The sequence below is a fragment of the Dasypus novemcinctus genome, chromosome 30 (genome assembly GCF_030445035.2).
Source record: "Dasypus novemcinctus isolate mDasNov1 chromosome 30, mDasNov1.1.hap2, whole genome shotgun sequence".
NCBI classification, from domain to species: Eukaryota; Metazoa; Chordata; class Mammalia; order Cingulata; family Dasypodidae; genus Dasypus; species Dasypus novemcinctus.
Genome location: NC_080702.1, coordinates 19720039 through 19737923, shown reverse-complemented (window position 1 = coordinate 19737923; position 17885 = coordinate 19720039). Strand labels below are relative to the sequence as shown.

General features: G+C 37.9%; 1 protein-coding gene across 2 annotated transcripts in view; it reads left to right on the top strand.

Moving 5' to 3' along the window:
* Nucleotides 1–17100, top strand: part of LOC131276696 (zinc finger protein 705F-like) — a 215363-nt gene extending 198263 nt beyond the window's left edge. The window contains exon 5 of one of the 2 annotated variants that reach the window (XM_071212812.1): nucleotides 11220–17100. In XM_071212812.1, coding sequence (XP_071068913.1) covers nucleotides 11220–11318 — 99 coding nt within the window. In that variant the 3' untranslated portion in view covers nucleotides 11319–17100. The remainder of the gene's footprint in view (nucleotides 1–11219) is intronic. The other variant, XM_058290213.2, reaches the window with a different exon arrangement.
* The last annotated feature ends 785 nt before the right edge of the window (nucleotides 17101–17885 follow it).

Below are 17885 nucleotides of genomic sequence, written 5' to 3'. Positions count from 1 at the left end.
TTGCCAAATATTTTCTCCCATTGTGTAGGCTCCCTTTTTACTTTCTTGACAAACTCCTTTGAGGTGCAGAAGGCTTTAATTTTGAGGAAGTCCCATTTACCTATTTGTTCTTTTGCTGCTTGTGCTTTTGGTGTGAAGTTCATGCAGCCATTTCCTATTACAAGGTCTTGTAGATGTTTCCCTACACTGCTTTCCAAAGACTTTATGGTCTTGGCTCTTATATTAAGGTCTTTGATCCATCTTGAGTTGATCTTTGTATAAGGTGTGAGATGGTAATCCTCTTTCATTTTTCTACATATGGTTATCCAGTTCTCCAGGCACCATTTGTTGAATAGGCCATTCTCTCCCAGTGGAGAGGGTTTGGTGGCTTTATAGAATATTATATGGCTATATGTATGAGGTTCTACATCAGAACTTTCAGTTTGACTCCATTGGTCTGTGTGTCTCTCCTCATGCCAATACCATGCTGTTTCCACTACTATAGCTTTGTAGTATGTTTTGAAGTAAGGTAGTGTGATTCCTCCAACTTCATTTTTCTTTTTCAATAGGTCTTTGGCTATTCGGGGCCTCTTTCCTTTCCAAATCAATTTCATACTTAGTTTTTCTACTTCCTTAAAGAAGGCTGTGTTGATTTTTATTGGGATTGCATTGAATGTGTAGATCAGGTTTGGTAGGATAGACATCTTAATAATATTTAGTCTTCCTCTCCAAGAACAGGGAATATTCTTCCATTTATTTAGGTCTTCTTTGATTTCCTTAAATAGTCTTGTATAGTTCTTGGTGTATAAGTTTTTTACATCTTTAGTTAAATTTATTCCTAAATATTTGATTTTTTAACTTACTGTTGTCAATGGTATTTGTTTCTTGATTTCCTCCTGCTCTTGTTCATTACTGATGTACAGAAATGCTACTGATTTTTGTGCATTGATCTTATAACCTGTGACTTTACTAAACTCATTTATGATTTCTAGAAGGTTTGTTGTAGATCTCTCAGGGTTTTCTATGTATAGGATCATGTCATCTGCAATTAAGGAAATTTTGACTTCTTCCTTTCCAATTTGAATGTCTTTTATATCTGGTTCTTGCCTTAGTGCTCGAGCAAGTACTTCTAAGACAATGTTAAATAGAAGGGGAGAGAGTCGGCATCGTTTTATTGATCCTGACTTTAGAGGGAAGGATTTTAGGATTTCTCCATTGTAAATGATGTTGGCTGTGGGTTTTTCATATGTACTCTTTATCATGTTCAAAAAAATTTCCTTGTATTCCAATCTTTTGGAGTGTTTTTATCAAGAAAGGGTGCTGTATTTTGTCAAATGCTTTTTCTGCATCGATAGATATAATCATGTGATTTTTTTCCTTCAATCTGTTTATATGGTGTATTACATTGATTGATTTTCTTTTGTTGAACCATCCTTGCATACTTGGAATGAATCCCACTTGGTCTTGGTGTATAATTCATTTAATGTGTTGTTGAATACGATTAGCAAGTAGTTTGTTAAGTATTTTTGCATCTAGGTTCATTAGAGAAATTGGTCTGTAATTTTCCTTTCTTGTGGTTTCTTTGTTTGGCTTTGGTGCTAGGGTAATGTTGGCATCATAGAATGAATTAGGCAATGTTCCTTCTGTTTCAGTTTTTTGGAATAGTTTCAGCAGGATTGGTGTTAGTTCTTTCCGGAATGTTTTTGTAGAATTCACCTGTGTAGCCGTCTGGCCCTGGGCACTTTTTCATTGGGAGGTTTTTAATGACTGATTCTATCTCTTTACTTGTGACTGTTTTGTTGAGATCATCAATTTCTTCTTTCATCAATATAGGCTGCTTGTGTTTTTCTAGGAATTTGTCCATTTCCTCTGAATGGTCATTTTTTGTTGGAATATAATTTTTCAAAATATCCTCTAACGATAGTCTTTACTTCTATGGTGTCAGTGGTGATATCTCCTTTCTCATTTCTTATTTTGTGCATTTGCATCTTCTCTCTTTTTTTCTTTGTTAGTATCGCTAACAGTTTGTCAATTTTATTGATCTTCTCAAAAAACCAGCTCTTGGTCTTGTTTATCTTTTCAAGTGCTTGCTTATTTTCTATTTCATTTAATTCTGCTCTTATCTTTATTATTTCTTTCCTTCTTCTTCCTGTGGGATTACTTTGTTGTTTTTTACTAATTCCTCCAAATGTGCAGTAAGTTCTTTAATTTTTGCTCTTTCTTCTTTTTTCATGTATGAATTTATGGCTATAAATTTCCCTCTCAGTACTGCTTTTGCTACATCCCATACATTTTTATATGTTGTGTTATCATTATGATTTGTTTCAAGGTAGTTATTGATTTTTTTTGAGATTTCCCCTTTGACCCACTGTTTTTCTAAGAGTGTGCTGTTTAATTTCCATATCTTGGTGTGGAATCTGGTCCTCTGGCTCTTACAGATTTCCAGCTTCACTCCACTGTGGTAAGAGATATTATTTTGTATGATTTTCATCTTTCTGAAATCATTAAACCTTTCTTTGTGGCCTAGCATATGGTCTATCTTGGAGAATGATCCACTTGCACTTGAGAAAAATGTATATCCTGCTGTGTTTGGGTGTAATGATCTGTATATGTCTATTATATCCAGCTCCTCTAATATATTGTTCAAATATTTTGTTTCTTTAGTGATTCTTTTTTGAGTTATTCTGTACAGAGTTGATAGTGGTGTATTAACATCTCCCATTATAATTGTAGATGCATCTACTCTTTCACTTAGTTTTTCCAGTGTTTGCCTCATGTATTTAGATGTGCCCTTGTTAGGAGCATAAATATTTATGACTCTTCGTTCTTTTGAGAGATTGTCCCTTTCACTAATATGTAGTATCCTTCTTTGTGTCTCACAATTGTTTTGCATTTAAAGTCTATTTTGTCTGTTATTAATATAGCTCCTCCTGCCTTTTTTTGGTTATTGTTTGCTCGTAAGATTGTTTTCCAACCATTCACTTTCAACCTCCATGAATCTCTGCGTCTAAGATGTGTGTCTTGTAGACAGCATATAGATGGGTCATATTTCCTTATCCAATGTCCAAGTCTGAATCTTTTGATAGGTGAGTTTAATCCATTGGCATTCAGTGTTATTACTTTCAAGGAATTATTTATGTTAGCCATAATTTGATTGGACTTGTGTTTGTCATATTTTGTTTGTTTGTTTTCTTCTCTGTCTTTTTTGTTGCTCTTACACTCTCCTCCAACTCTGCCTGTCTTCTTTTTTCCTTTCTTCCTGCAGAACTCCCTTTAGTATTTCTTGAAGGGGAGGTTTCTTGTTGGCATACTCTTTCAATTTCTGTTTATCTGTGAATATTTTGAACTCTCCATCATTTTTTGAATGCTAGTTTAGCTGGGTATTCTTGGTTGGAAATTTTTTTCTTTTAGTATCTTGACTATATCATCCCACTGCCTTCTTGCCTCCATGGTTTCAGATGAGAAATCAGCACTTAATCTTATGGAGCTTCCCTTGTATGTGATGGTTTTCTTTTCTCTTGCTGCTTTTAGAATTTTCTCTTTGTCTTGAACATTATGTAATTTGACAAGTATATGTCTTGGGGTGGGCCTGTTGGGGTTTTGATGTTTGGGGTGCGTTGTGCTTCTTGGATATGTACATCTGTCTCTCTCAGTAGATTTGGGAAGTTTTCAGCCATTATTTTCTGCAACACCCCTTCTGACCCCTTCCCTTCTCTTCTCCTTCTGGGATGCCTATAATACATAAGTTTGTGTGTTTTGCATTGTCATTCAGGTCCCTAAGTCCTAGCTGGATTTTTTCTTTTTATCGATCAATTCTACTATCTGTTTGATTTCCAATGTACTGTCTTCCACATCGCTGATTCTTTCCTCTGCCTCTTGTAATCTGCTGCTCTTTGCTGTGAGTGTATTTTTGAATTATTGAATTGTGGTGTTCATTCCCATCATATCTGTTATCTTTTTCCATATGTCTGCAATTTCTTCTCCAAGTGTTTTCTTCATATTGTTAAACTCTTCCTTTACTTCATTATGTTTGTCTCTGATATGTGTTCTGAGATCTTTAATTACTTGTCCAAATATCTGCTCCCCTTCCTTGTTTTAATTTGTTCATTGGATTCAGCCATGTTTTCCTGATTACTGATATGGTTTGTAGTTTTTTTTGCTGTCTTGTCAGCATTTTATCTTGATGGGTTTAATCAGTTCCTTAGCTTCTTTGTCTAGCCTTGGGGATTAATTAGCTGTTGTTCTTGCATAAGTTATATCTTCTCTTTGTCACTTTGTACTTCTTATTCTAATTTCTTGTTGCTGGCTGAGTTCACTTTGAAGGAAAATATTAGGGCCAGGGAAAGGCAATTGTGTAAAAAAGGAAAATGTGTAAAGTAGTATTGGTAATAAATGTTAACAGAGCTACAATATGAGATCTGGGAGGATGGATATTAGATTCATATATGTTGTGTAGAGTTATAGCAGTAAGTAGAGTACCTATAATGAGGTAGTTGACTGAATATGGGTGGAATATAGTATGAATTAAAAAGCCAGTGTTTTCATGAGAGAGGGAAAGAGAAAAGAAAGACAATAGTATCAAGAGTGGATAAAAGACAGAAAACACAACAAAGGTATTAGAAATTAAAAGTTAGACAATTTGGGGACCAAAGAAAAGGAGGTGCTATATGGAGAGACAGTAGATGATGAAGGATATCAAGATGTGGGGGAAAAGGGATAGTGTAGGTGGTCAAAATCAATTCACACAGAAACAAGGCAATGGAGGATGAGGAAACCCAGCAAATGTGTGGTGTTCCCTGCAGCACCTATTGTGTAATTAGAAAAATAAAATAAGAAAAAGAGAGGAAAAAAAAAAGAGAGAAGGAAAAAAAGGGCAGTGGGCAAAGAAAAGGGAGGGAAACAAGCAAGAAAAAGAAAAGAAAGAGAAAGAGGAAAAAAACCCATAAATAAATGAAAAAAGACCTTGGGGGATACAATGGGAGAAAAGACTAGGAGATAATGCAATATTAGCAACCAGGACAATAAAAATGAAAAGAAAAGAGAAAAAACAAAGACAAAAAAACCCCACAAACATTGAGGGCTAGGACAATCAAGGACCTCAGTTGGACCTCAGGGCATGGTGGATTCAGGGATGGGAAGTCTGTGATATTGCAAACTCAAGACATTTGAGTCTCTGGGTTGTGGGCCACCAGGGTTTAGGGGACACAGACCTGGCAACATCAAATCCAGTTAACAGGGAGCCTGGGAGCACTGCATTGCAACACAGCCTTCAGCTGGGTACCAGCCCTATGGGGGGGTTCACATCCACAAACTCTGACATCTGTGTCAGAAACCCAAAATTCCCACTCTCACAAGTGTCTCTTCTGTCGCTGTGTTACCAATTCGACTTCAGGACCCCTCCCACCCTGCATGCCCCCGAAACAGTCTGCTGGTGGCGTCTCTTTATTGCGACCAATTTAAGGGCCACTGCAGACTGGCAGCCAGGCCTAGGGGGCAGGGCTCTAGCCGGAAGCACTGAACTCCATGTCAGAAATCCAAAATTCCACTCCTTGCAAAAGACTCCTCCGTCTGTTTCACCTAATTGACTTCCAGGCACCTCCCTCCCTGCAAGCCCCCAAAAGAGCCTGCTGGTGATGCCTCTTTATTGAGACTGATTTAAGGACCACTGAAGATCATCAGCCAGGCCTAGGGGGCAGGGCTCTAGTCGGAAGTGCTGATGTCCATGTCAGAAACCCAAAATTCCAAGCCTCGCAAAAACTCCGTCTCTGTCTCACCAACTCAGTTACCAAAGACCTCCTGCCCTGCAAGCCTCTGAATAGCCCGCTCAGGGCTTATGAACTCCCCAGCACCACAGAGCCTCCAGGAATCACCGCTGCCCTGCCGCCCAGCCCAGGGTGGAGCATCCTGTGTGCAGCCCCTATCTCCATGTAAGAGAGCCTCAATTCTACCTTTTACATGAATCTTCTCTGTCACCTTCCCACCAAATCGATGTCCAGACACCTCCTGCCCTGCAAAATCCTGAAACAGCCTGGTCCTGAAGAATTGCCAATGCTGCCCAGCCACTTCTTTGCAGGAGAGACTATAAGGTGCACTCACTCAGACACCATCTTGCCCCACCCTCCCCATAACACATTCTTGATCATGAACTTTTTAGATTTTTAAAAAAGAATTAAACAAAGTTAAACTTTTGTGGTTTTAAAATATGGAAACCTAGTTCAGTCCATGTAGTGCCAAACAACTTTCAATTACTAAAAAAAATCATTTTTGTCTCTTATATTCCCTAATAGCATATCATCTCTAATAGAAAAGATGCCAAAATCTTAAGGCCAGCACTGAAACCTTAAACCAAATTTCACCATTTAAGGATAAACCTTGGTCAAGGGCACCGATATGGCGGCAGCTCGAGAGGCCGCAGCGCCCCTGTCACCCAGCCTGCTGCCGCCTGATCCCCCCCAGGCCAGAGGTCGAAGTGACCCCTGGAAGCTTGTGTGGAGGGTGGAACCTGCTGAGCCCAAGGGCAGAGGAGGCCACCCCTGGGACAGGAGGGTGCCCGGGGACAGGGCAGGGCCCTTGCCAGCTCCCCAGGCGCCTCTGCTCCCCATCACCCGCACCACGCATGGCGCCCACCCTAGGCCGAGCCCCGGGACTGCAGCACTTGGGCAGAGCGGGGCGGGCTCCTTCGCTTGCGGCACATCGCTGCCGGGTGAAATCTTTAACAAATGATAATGGCCATTCTGTAAGACTGAAATACTGTCCCATTTCCTAATAGCTAATGATGTTGAACGTTTTCTCGTGATTTTTGGCCATTTATAAAACCTCTTTGAAAAATGTCTTTCCAATATTTGACCACTTTTTAATTGGGTTGCTTGTCTTTTTATTGAGTTGTATGATCTCTTTATATATCATGGAAATCAAACCCTTTTTGGAGATGTGGTTTCCAAAGATTTTCTTTCCATTGAGTGATCTGCCTTTTTACCTTCCTGCAAAAGCCACTTGAAGTGCAAAAGTATTTAGTTATTAGGAAGTCCCAATTATCTATTTTTTTATTTTGTTGCTTGTGCTTTGGGAGTAAGATACAAGAAACCATCACTTATCATGAGATCTTGAGGATGTTTCCATATGTTTTCTTCTAAGATTTGCATGTTTCTAACTTTTATGTTTAGGTATTTGGTCCATTTTGAGTTCATTTTTTGTATAAGGTGTGAAATAGAAGCACTCTTTCTTTTTCTTTTAGGTATGGATATACACTTGTACCAGCACCACTTGTTGAATATATTGTTCTGGCTCATCTGGGAGGGCTTGACAGCCTTGTCAAAAATCACTACAGTATAAATGTGAGGGTCTATTTCTGAACTCTCCATTCAGTTCCATTGGTGAGCATGTGTCTCTTCATGCTAGCACCATGCTGTTTTTACCACTGTAGCTAAGTAATGTACTAAAAGTCAGGAAGTGAATGCCCTCCAACTTTGATTTTCTTTTTAAAGATATTTTTCAGCCATTCAGGTTCCTTACCCTTCCTAATAAAGTTGACACTGATGTTTCCATTTCTGCAAAAAGGGCTTTTGGAAGCTTTATAGGGATTGTGTTGAATCTGAAAATAAATTTGCATTGACTTGACATCCTAATAATAATAATTAGTCTTCTAGTCCATGAGTGAAGACTGTCCTTCCATTTATTTAGATCTTTGTTTTTTTTCAGCAAAGTTTTGTAGTTTTCTGAATAGAAGTCCTTTATGTCCTTGGTTAAGTTTGTTCCTATATACTTGATTTTTAAGTCATTCTCGTAAATAGAATTTTTCCCCAACTTAATCCTCAGTTTGGTCATAACTAGTGTACACAAACACTTTTGATGGACTTTTCTGTATGAATGTTGTATCCCATCACATTGCATTACTCATTTATTAGTTCTAATAGCACTTGGTAAAATTTTCAGGATTTTCCAGCTATATGATCATGTCATCAATGAAAAGCAGTAGTTTTACTTGTTCTTTCCCTATTTGGATGCTTTTTATTTCTTTTTCTTGCTGAATTTCTCTAAGTAGAACTTCAAGCATAGTAATGGATAACTGTGAAGAGAGTAAGCATCTTTGCCTAGTTCCTGATCTCAGCAGGAAAGCTTTCACTCTTTCACCATTGAGTAATTTAGCTTTGGGTTTTTCACATATGCACTTTATCATGTTTAGAAAGTTTCCTTCTATTCCTATCATTCAGAAAATTTTTATCAAGAAAACCATAATGTAAAACATAAGGTAACTAAAAATTCAGAAAATTGTATAGTCTAAAATTTAAACCATAATGTAAACCCAGTGTAGCCTTGTTTGAAAATTATTGTTTCACTATCTGTATATCAGCTGAAGCAAATATAATATGAACATGTAAAAAATCATTGCTGGAGAAGGGACAAAGTGTCTGATGTTGGCTATGTGGGAGTACTGTATACTGTATATATGAATTACTGTGATCTAAAACTTTTGTGAAGACAAACTTAATAATTAGAAAGAAAAAGAAAGAAAGGATGTAGACACAGGAAGAAATGGAAGAAATTGCCTTGCCACTCTACATACAGGACAACACTTATTGCAGTGATAAAAGGCAAAACTTCAAAAACAAAGCCTTTTCATTTTTTCATTTTTTGATACCCCAATTTATTTTTACTTTATTTATTTTTTCTAAATTAGTATGTATTCTATATCTAACCTTTAAACCTATCACTAAATTCCATTTTACTATTAATGGAACTGACAATATATTAGGCCTCATTTTTTAAGAAGTTTTGGACCACAGAGAGGTTCAACTATGGCAGAGGAGGAACACTGGTGGGGGTGTTATTGAGAGAGGGCACATGGTTGGGAGGGAGTTCTCCAGGGTATGTATAAAGGGTCCATAAAAATGTTTGGATATTTCCATAGGAGTTACAGGTAAAAATGACAACTGAGGGAGGGTTGAGTTCCAAGCCAGGGGAGCGGAGCTCTCTCACATTCCCCAATGGAACAGCAACAATCCCCCAAGTGCAATGGCTAAGACCAATAAAAAGGATGGTCCAACAATGAGCCCTTGATACTAATGACTATGCTTATGAGCCTGTTCACCTGAAACAAGAACTAGGCACGGAACTGCAGGGTGCCTAAGAGTTACCTCCTGAGAACCTCCATGTTGCTCAAATGTGGCCACTCTCTAAGTCAAACTCAGCATGTAAAGGCATTACCTTCCCCCCAGCATGGGACATGACTCCTGGAGATAAGCCTCCCTGGTGCTGAGGGATTACAACCAAGCAATAGCTGATGCTGTAACTAGAAAAAGGGTCAACAGAGCAGCAGAATATCAGGTGTTAAAAACTTCTTTTAGATCTTGAATAAAAGGGGGAAGTGGAAAGACAAATGAGTTAATATAGCTATGAGTCTCCAAAATAGAGTCAGGAGGTCATCAGAGGGGTTGCACTTATGCATGCCTCATCAGGGTCCCAGAGACAGCCAACGTTGATACAAGTCTAGGTATTGGTTCTTCTGAGGGCTACAGACTTCCACAGGTTCTATGGTCATGGCAGATGGAGTTCAGTGCCATTTCAGTTTGCCCTACTTTGGAGTTTGTGTTCCTGAGTGTGATGGAGTAGGACTTAGATGTGATCTTTGTACACGAGCCTCTCCTGTTACTTTTACTGGACCTGTGGTGGCGCTGAAGTTGGTGTATACTCAGGGGACCTGAATATCTGGACTGTCCATGTGATAGCCAGGCTCTGAGACTCAACAGCCTTGCAACTCCTACCATCTTGTTTATTGGACTTACCCTGGCCAGATAACATGGAAGTAAAGAAGGCCAACCACCACAGCAGGAGCCAAGAGTGCCTACAACTGCAAGCAGGAGAATTGCAACCATCATCCATGTGGAATCTAAGCCCCCTCTCAATATAGAGGTGGAGTGGACATAACTATCCCAGTGTCCACAGGATGGAGGAGGAGAATATGGATTAGAGTAGACTTACTGATATTCTGCTATGGAACTATAGTGATTAGTAATGGAAGTAAATGTAGCATTAATGTGGATAAAGTGGCCATGGTAGCTGCTGAGGGAAGGAAGAGGAAAGTAGAGATATGATGTGGGGGCATTTTCAGGACTTGGAGTTGTCCTGTGTAGTACTGCAGGGACAGTTGCTAGACATTGTATCTCCTGCCATGGTCCACTGGGTGGACTGGGGGAAAGGGTAAACTATAACATAAACCTTTATCCATGTGGTGCAGCAGTGCTCAAAAATGTATTCACCAAATGCAGTGAATGTCCCATGATGATGAAAGATGTTTCTATGGGAGGAGTGGGGGGAAGGGGGTGGTGGGTACATGGGGACTTTTGAATGTAACATTAAAAAAAAAAGAGTATAAAAATATATTGCTAAAAGAAATTTTAAAAAGCATGCTGGATTATGTCAAATGCCTTTTCTGTATCAATCAAAATGATCATGTGACTTTTTTCTCCTCAAAATATTAACATTGTGTACTATATTGATTCACCCTTGCATGCCTGGGATAACACCCTTTTATAATGATATATAATTCTTTTAATGCGATGTTGTATTCAGTTAGCAAGCATTTTGTTGAGAATCATTTCATCAGTACTCATTTGAGTAATTGGTCTGTAATTTCCTTTATTGTAGGATTTTTATCTCAATTTGGTATTAGGGTGATGTTGGCTACATAGAGTGTGTATGTTAGCATTCCCTCCTGTCAAATTTTTGGAAATGTTTGAGGAATATTGGTATTAAATCTTCTTTGAATGATTGGCAGGATTTCCCTTTGAAGTCAGTTGGAACTGAGCTATTCATTTTGATGAATATTGCAAGCTCATTACTTGTGATTGGTTTGGTGAGGTCTCTATTTCTCGTAAGTTCTGTGTAATTTATTCATGATTTTCTAGTGAATTTGTGCATATCATGCATGTTGTCTAAATTGTTATGTTTGCTTGTGTTCTCTTCTTATGATATCTCTTTTTCCTAAGGAATCAGTAGTAATGAACTTCCTCTCATTTCTGATTTTATTTATTTGCAGTTTCTCTTCATTATTTTTTCCTTCGTCAGTCAAGCTGAGGGTTTATCAGTTTTGCAGATCTTTTTAAAGTATTACCTTTGGTTTTGTTGATTATCTCTATTTTTTGTTTGCTTTTGTTTTCAATTTCATTTATTTCTCTTCTACTCTGTCATTTCTTTCTTTCTACTTGCTTTTGATTAGTTTTCTTTTCTTCTATTTCCTGCAGGTTTTCACATGGCTTCCTCTTAGTGTTGGCTGTGCCTGTCTCTCTCCAGCACACCATCATATAGAGCTTCAAGATTCACAAAGGATTAGGCCACTATAAAATTTTTTCCCCTCCTACATACTGCTTATTTGGCTGGAACAACAAAAAACCAGTGCCAAGACCAAAGTTCTGAAATTTACACAGGAGAGCAATAAAGGACACACAGGAATCATTGTTCTTGGGATCAAGACACTTTCCAATATGCAGAACATTCATAAACCCACCGGGAGATAATGCCATAGCAGGTCTCCCCTTTTCCCTGAAATATCAGTTTCTTAAAATTAGTTTGATTTTGTTCACAGCCACTAAATGTTACATTGTCTAAACTGCACAGTCAATTTTAAAACACACACATCAGGAAGGAAATTGCTGGAAGGGTCAAGGGATACTTCTCTGGGGCACTTGGGAGTGGACCTGAAAAGAGCAACCTGCTGTGCTGTTAAGTGCTTAGATCTTTTGCAAAATCGATGCAAAGCAAGTATAGGAGATAATCAAGACCAAAATATAGTTTTAAGTGCCCACCCTTTTGATCAAAGGGGAGCACTAATGAATCACAGGTAAACAGGAATTCCTTGAAACACTAGTCTGAAAACTGATTTCTTTTTCATGATTGAAAAATTCAGCTTGAAATATTAATAATTATGCTATATTTTTCCTGAATATAGCTTTCTCCTCAAAACTGTCTTTACAGCTTCCTTTATCTGCTTGTTTCTAAGACTATAGATTATAGGATTCAAGAGAGGAGGGACTATAGAATAGAACACAGAGGTGAGCATTGTGGGTGAGGTGGAGGTTGGCTTCATATACACAGCAGCACCTGAGCTAAGAAAGATGGTCACCACAAGGATGTGGGGGACACAGGTGGAAAAGGCCTTTCCTCGTTCTCCTCTTGTTGGAAACTTGAGCACAGTAGAAAATATGTGAATATAAGATATTATGATAAAGGCAAAGGAGTCACCAACAAACACCACTGCAGAGATGAAAATTAAAATTTCATTGTTTAAGGTGTCAGAGCAGGAGAGCTTCAGAAGAGAGGGGATGTCACAGAAGAACTGATGGATCACGTTGGACTGACAGAAGGGCAGTTGGAATGTGTTGCCAGTGTGGACTCCTGAGTAGGCCAGAACACTGAGTACAGAGGCCAGAGTCATCTGCACACAGACCTGAGGGTTCATGATCACAGTGTAGTGGAGGGGCCGGCAGATGGCCACATAGTGGTCACAGGCCATGATGGCAAGGAACAGCAGCTCTACTGCAGCGAATGCAAGCACAAGGAAGATTTGAGCTGCACATCCAGCCATGGAGATTGCCGTGCTGTCAAGCAGGAAGATGACACATGCCTTGGGGACTGCGACAGAAATGTAGCACATGTCCAAGACAGACAGATTCCTAAGGAAGAAATACATGGGGGTGTGAAGTTTCCAGTTGAAGGTGATTACTGTGACAATGAGAAGATTCCCCATCAGGGTTGCCAAGTACATCAGCAGAAACAACATGGCATGTAAGACTCTGAGTTTCCACACATCAGAAAATCTTGTAAGCAGGAATTCAGTCACTGCTGTAGTTAGGCATCTTAGAAAAGTTTCCCTTGGCCATGAAGTCAGACAAATAATCCCTAAGAAACATGGAGGATCCACATGTAGAAGGAATTAACCTAAGCACATTTATTGCCTTCACATTAATCCATTGTTATTCAATTAAAATATTTTGGTCAGTAGGTTATAATATGCTTCCTTAATTCTCCTTTAGTCTCCCTGCTTTTTACACTTGTTTCCAGAATAGGAGTTGCAGTAAAATGTAATATTTACGAGCTTGTGCATTTGTTTACATATATTTCTATCACTTACTAGTTATAAAAAAGATCTACTGGAGTTAAAGATTTGTCTAAAAGATTAAAAAGATTAAATATAGGTAATTTCTATGCAACCCAGTCTCATTAGTAATGTTACATGAATGTTAATACTTAGGATAATATGATGATCTTGTAGAATCTGAGTAAATATCTGTGGTTAGTATTTATTCAGAGCTATAATCACATTATAATCCAGTCCATGACCTCTAAATCATTCCCATTAAATGCCATCATCCATTTCTCATGCTTCTCCATGTACTTCTTGAATATAATAGCTGCTTAGTTTTCTCTGTTCAAAATAATCACTTGCAACTCTTGATAGGTAGATATTACTCACATGGAAAAATATTTATATTTTAATAATATCAGGTTCAGTAAATTTAATGTTTATTCTTCTGTTTGGTGTCAATTACAGTTGTTTTTCCATAAAACCTGAACATATATTTCAGAACTTGAATAAGCTGATATAGAAAGACATTGCTTGATGTGTGGGTCATTAGTGGATGTTGTATTCACACCTGATTCCTTCATAAAGTTCTTTTTCACAGTCACCCTTAGCAAAACCCTTACTTAACCCTCAAGTGCAGAATGCTTTCTTCTCAAGTTCCTTCAGCTTTGAGTCATATTTTAACTCATGTCTTCGAAATGGGAATGGCTTTCCTTGTTGCCTTGAACCCGCAGAATGTACCTTTCAGACTTGCTTATCCAGCCTCTCTAACCCTCAGTGTTAATGCACTTCACCTTCCTGCTCTGTGTTCCTTTTTCTCCTGACAAATATAACTACTTCTAGAGAAGCTCTGCTAACTGTAAGAAGGCAGGATGCCTGTCACTTTCAGACTGACCTCTGAGCTCAAGAATAAAAGTTTTCTGTCTCTGTTTCTCTTTATGTCAAAATTCTTTTAAAAAAACTACTTCAATAAATAGTTGCTCTTCTTTTATATCAACAAGTTTACTGATAACTTACTGATAGTGTTATATGATGACTCTGATTAAAAATAGCTAACTTCACTATTTATAAGAAACTCTAACCTATTTAATCCAGTTTCATGCAGAAATTGAGATCTCAAAATAATTGCTTAATTTTTTCCTCACTAAATTCCATATCAGACTTCTACCATATTATAAAAATGGAACAGGATTTCACAGCTGGAACACAGAGTGGACACATTTTATTTATTTATTTCACCATCATCAATCAATTGTAGGTATCTATCTTGAATTTATAATGTGTCAGCAAAGCAGAATTAAATTTTTGCAAACTACAGGGAAATATAATTTTTATATCTTCACTCTGCCACTTATTTGCTATGTATGAGAGCTTCACATATCTTTGACTCTCAAATTCATAGAAATTTTGTAAAAAAATAATTACCTTTTAAATTTAACATATGTAAAAGTAATTATAGATTCTCATAATGGTAGCAATGCTAATAAAAAGTAACCCAGTAATAAATTTTTTAAAAAGGGAGGTTAAGCACTATATTTCTTTCTTCTCAAATTCATATTGCTCTTATTTTTTCAGAAGCAAATGAAGTATAGGAATGCCACCACTCTGAATTTGATACTGCAATTTTTAAAAAAGTATGTCAACATAAAATGTTATGCACACATAAATAGAGATTGTTAAATTAAGACTATTCTTAGTTCAGGGTACAGGAGGATAACTTGCAAAGTAAGGTTCTCCTGGGATAACTAGATTATTGCACAAGTGTTTACATACATTAAGTTATAAACACAACTGAGTTTTTGCCTTTTCTGCAAAATGTAAAGAATTGGAAGACATATTTTCGTAATTAATATTTTTATTGATTGAGACATCCTTGTAATATTTATTTATAATATCTACCTTTAAAGATATTTTAGGGTGAATTATGTTCAGGCAGTTGTCTGGAGCTGTGGAACTTAAGTATGAAAAATGCTTACGTGGTTTTCATGGTATGTTATGAGAAAATCCTGAAATTTCACCTGCAGTATAAGGGGTCATGTGCACTATTTATTTTTATGACAAGGATTGACTTATTCACTATGCACTGTGAACATAGCAGATTGCTGGATAAAGAGAAAATAATAGGAAAATAATCATTGAAATTATTTATTTGTAAGAGTACATATAAATCATTGCTAATATTCTTTTTAGGCAAAACACCCCCATTAGAATTAGATCTCTTTAAGTATAAATTTAAATTAGCTTTCTGCCTCCTGAAGCTCTGGTCAGTGTGCAGAGCTGCTCCTGCCCCTGCTCCATCTGGTGCTGCAACCAGCTCACTCTTTGCTTCCATGAACATCTACCAGTTCTCCTAAAACAGCTTGAACTGAGTTTATTTCATTGAATGAAAAAGAAGAGGTTTGTCTAATTGTGTGAGCACCTAATATTTATATATTAGGTACTCAATCATAGTTCTCTTGATGTTTCTCTCAAAAAAATCAAGTAAGCAGTTCAGGAAAAATGCAGGTAATACTTGGAGGGAAGAGAAGGAAGAGACAAAAAAGAGTTTATAACAAAATCTCAAATGTCAATTTGGTTGATTACTTCCACTGGATAGACACATCAAGATTTCTGATAAGGGTCCACTGATGCTTTACTTGGAGGCAAGGATGAGTAGGTATATTTGGCAGAAATGACTGATATCCTGTCTGGAAGCTTTTTATTGTAACAAGAGCTTTTGTTAAGTTTTATGTCCAAACGGGGTCTCCAATGGCCTCAAGAAAAACCACCTGGGAACCCAGGCTTTGGCACCAATAATAGCCAGTGCCCACAGGTAATTTCAAAGAGGTAATTGCTTCTAGATGGCTAGGGAACAGGACCCAATTAAAATCTGCCCATGAACAGCACTTGTATATAAGATATATTTGTGTACTTGAACATAGATAATGGTGTAGATTAAATGGATAATCAGAAAGAAAATACATCTCCCCTAATATTATCAGTGCTCTTAAGGTGAAATGCCTTAGGACCAAGGAGCAGAGAAGACCCAGAGCCTGGCCTAAGCCCAGTCCCAGAACAATGAGTTTTCCTGCTTATCCTGAGGGTTTTCCTCTCAGGAATGGAGTGATTTTCACTAGTCAAAACAAACTCATGGTATTGTTAGGACGACAAAACAGTCTTTCAGAAATTATCCAAAGCTGTGAGCCCAGTGCCAAAGCCCAGCACAGTGGCCTGTGAGCTGGATGATCCTCATCACGTGGTTTCATCTCTGATTACTCAGTAGCTCAACATGTTAGCACATTAATAACGGTGTTCACCCTCATGTGCATTTGAGGGTAGGACTAAATGGATCATGTACCCATTTAGACTAGTACCCGGCACAAAGTGCAAACATATTAGGAAGCACTAGAATAACTGTCCAGTCTTCACTATCATGGTAGTTGGGTCATTTTTATCATGTTGGGAAAGTGAAAGTCTCAGTATATTTCTTAGAGATGCTATGTAACTTTCTGTCATTGATTTCCAGTTTAATTCAACTGTAATTAGACAACATGCACTTTTTTTTTTTTTTAAGATTTATTTATTTATTTAATTTCCCCCCCTCCCCTGGTTGTCTGTTCTTGGTGTCTATTTGCTGCGTCTTGTTTCTTTGTCTGCTTCTGTTGTCGGCGGCGGCACGGGAAGTGTGGGCGGCGCCATTCCTGGGCAGGCTGCACTTTCTTTCACGCTGGGCGGTTCTCACGAGCGCACTCCTTGCGCGTGGGGCTTCCCTGCGCGGGGACACCCCTGCGTGGCACGGCACTCCTTGCGCGCATCAGCACTGCGCATGGCCAGCTCCACACGGGTGGAGCTCTTGAATGCACTTTCTGCACCATTAGGAGTTAGTCAATTATACTGTTCAAAGCGTTTATACTTTTCCTGATGGCTGTCCCATGATGATTACGCTGGCTGAATTGTTTTTACATATCCAGGTATAGTTTTGGATATTTTAAGTTTTACTTTGTGCTATAACATGTTAAGTATTATATATTTTTAAGCTATAATAAAAGGTGAATATAAATTTAGCACTTTTTTGTCTATCATGATGCAATTTAACCTTAATATTGAGTCATACATCATGCCTTCCGGTGTACACTATTTGATAAGAAGGTAGCTTTTGATGTTTTCAAATGGTATGTACCCCAGAAAATCATGTTCTTAAAGCTAATCCATTCCTCTGTGGGTAAACCTATTTTATTAGAGTGCTTCAGTTTGGGCATGGTCCAGTATGAATCTTAATTCTGATACAGGAGTCCTTTATAAACAGGATGAATATGGAGTTAAGGAAAGAAAACCACAGAATCAAGAAATGGGAAGGAATTAAACCTGGAAAAGTTCAGAGAGGCTAGCAGATGCTGACATGCTCCTTGCCACTTGACATCATCCAGAATTGCTGGCAGCCAGGTTTCCCAGGGAAAACATCTCTCGATGATGCCTTGATTTGGATATTTTTCTCAGCCTCAAAACTGAAAGCTTGTGATCTAGTAAATTTCCATTGTTAATGCCCAACCCATTTTATAGAATCCAACTGAGCAACTTAGCAAACTAAAATGTGGCAATATAGCCACAGCAGCTATTTGTTTTGCATTTAATTTATATTTATACATCTATGCATCTATATATATCTACATGTATATCTGTCTACTTCTGTCTCTATCCCTATCTCTATATTGTTTTAAATTTAACAATGTATACAGTTTGAACATATTTCAAATAGTTTTTCTTATCAACAGAAAGTTCTTGCATATATTTTAACTCTTATGTAGGTAAATAACGTGAAGATGATGCTAACAGCCTAAGTGCAGTTTCT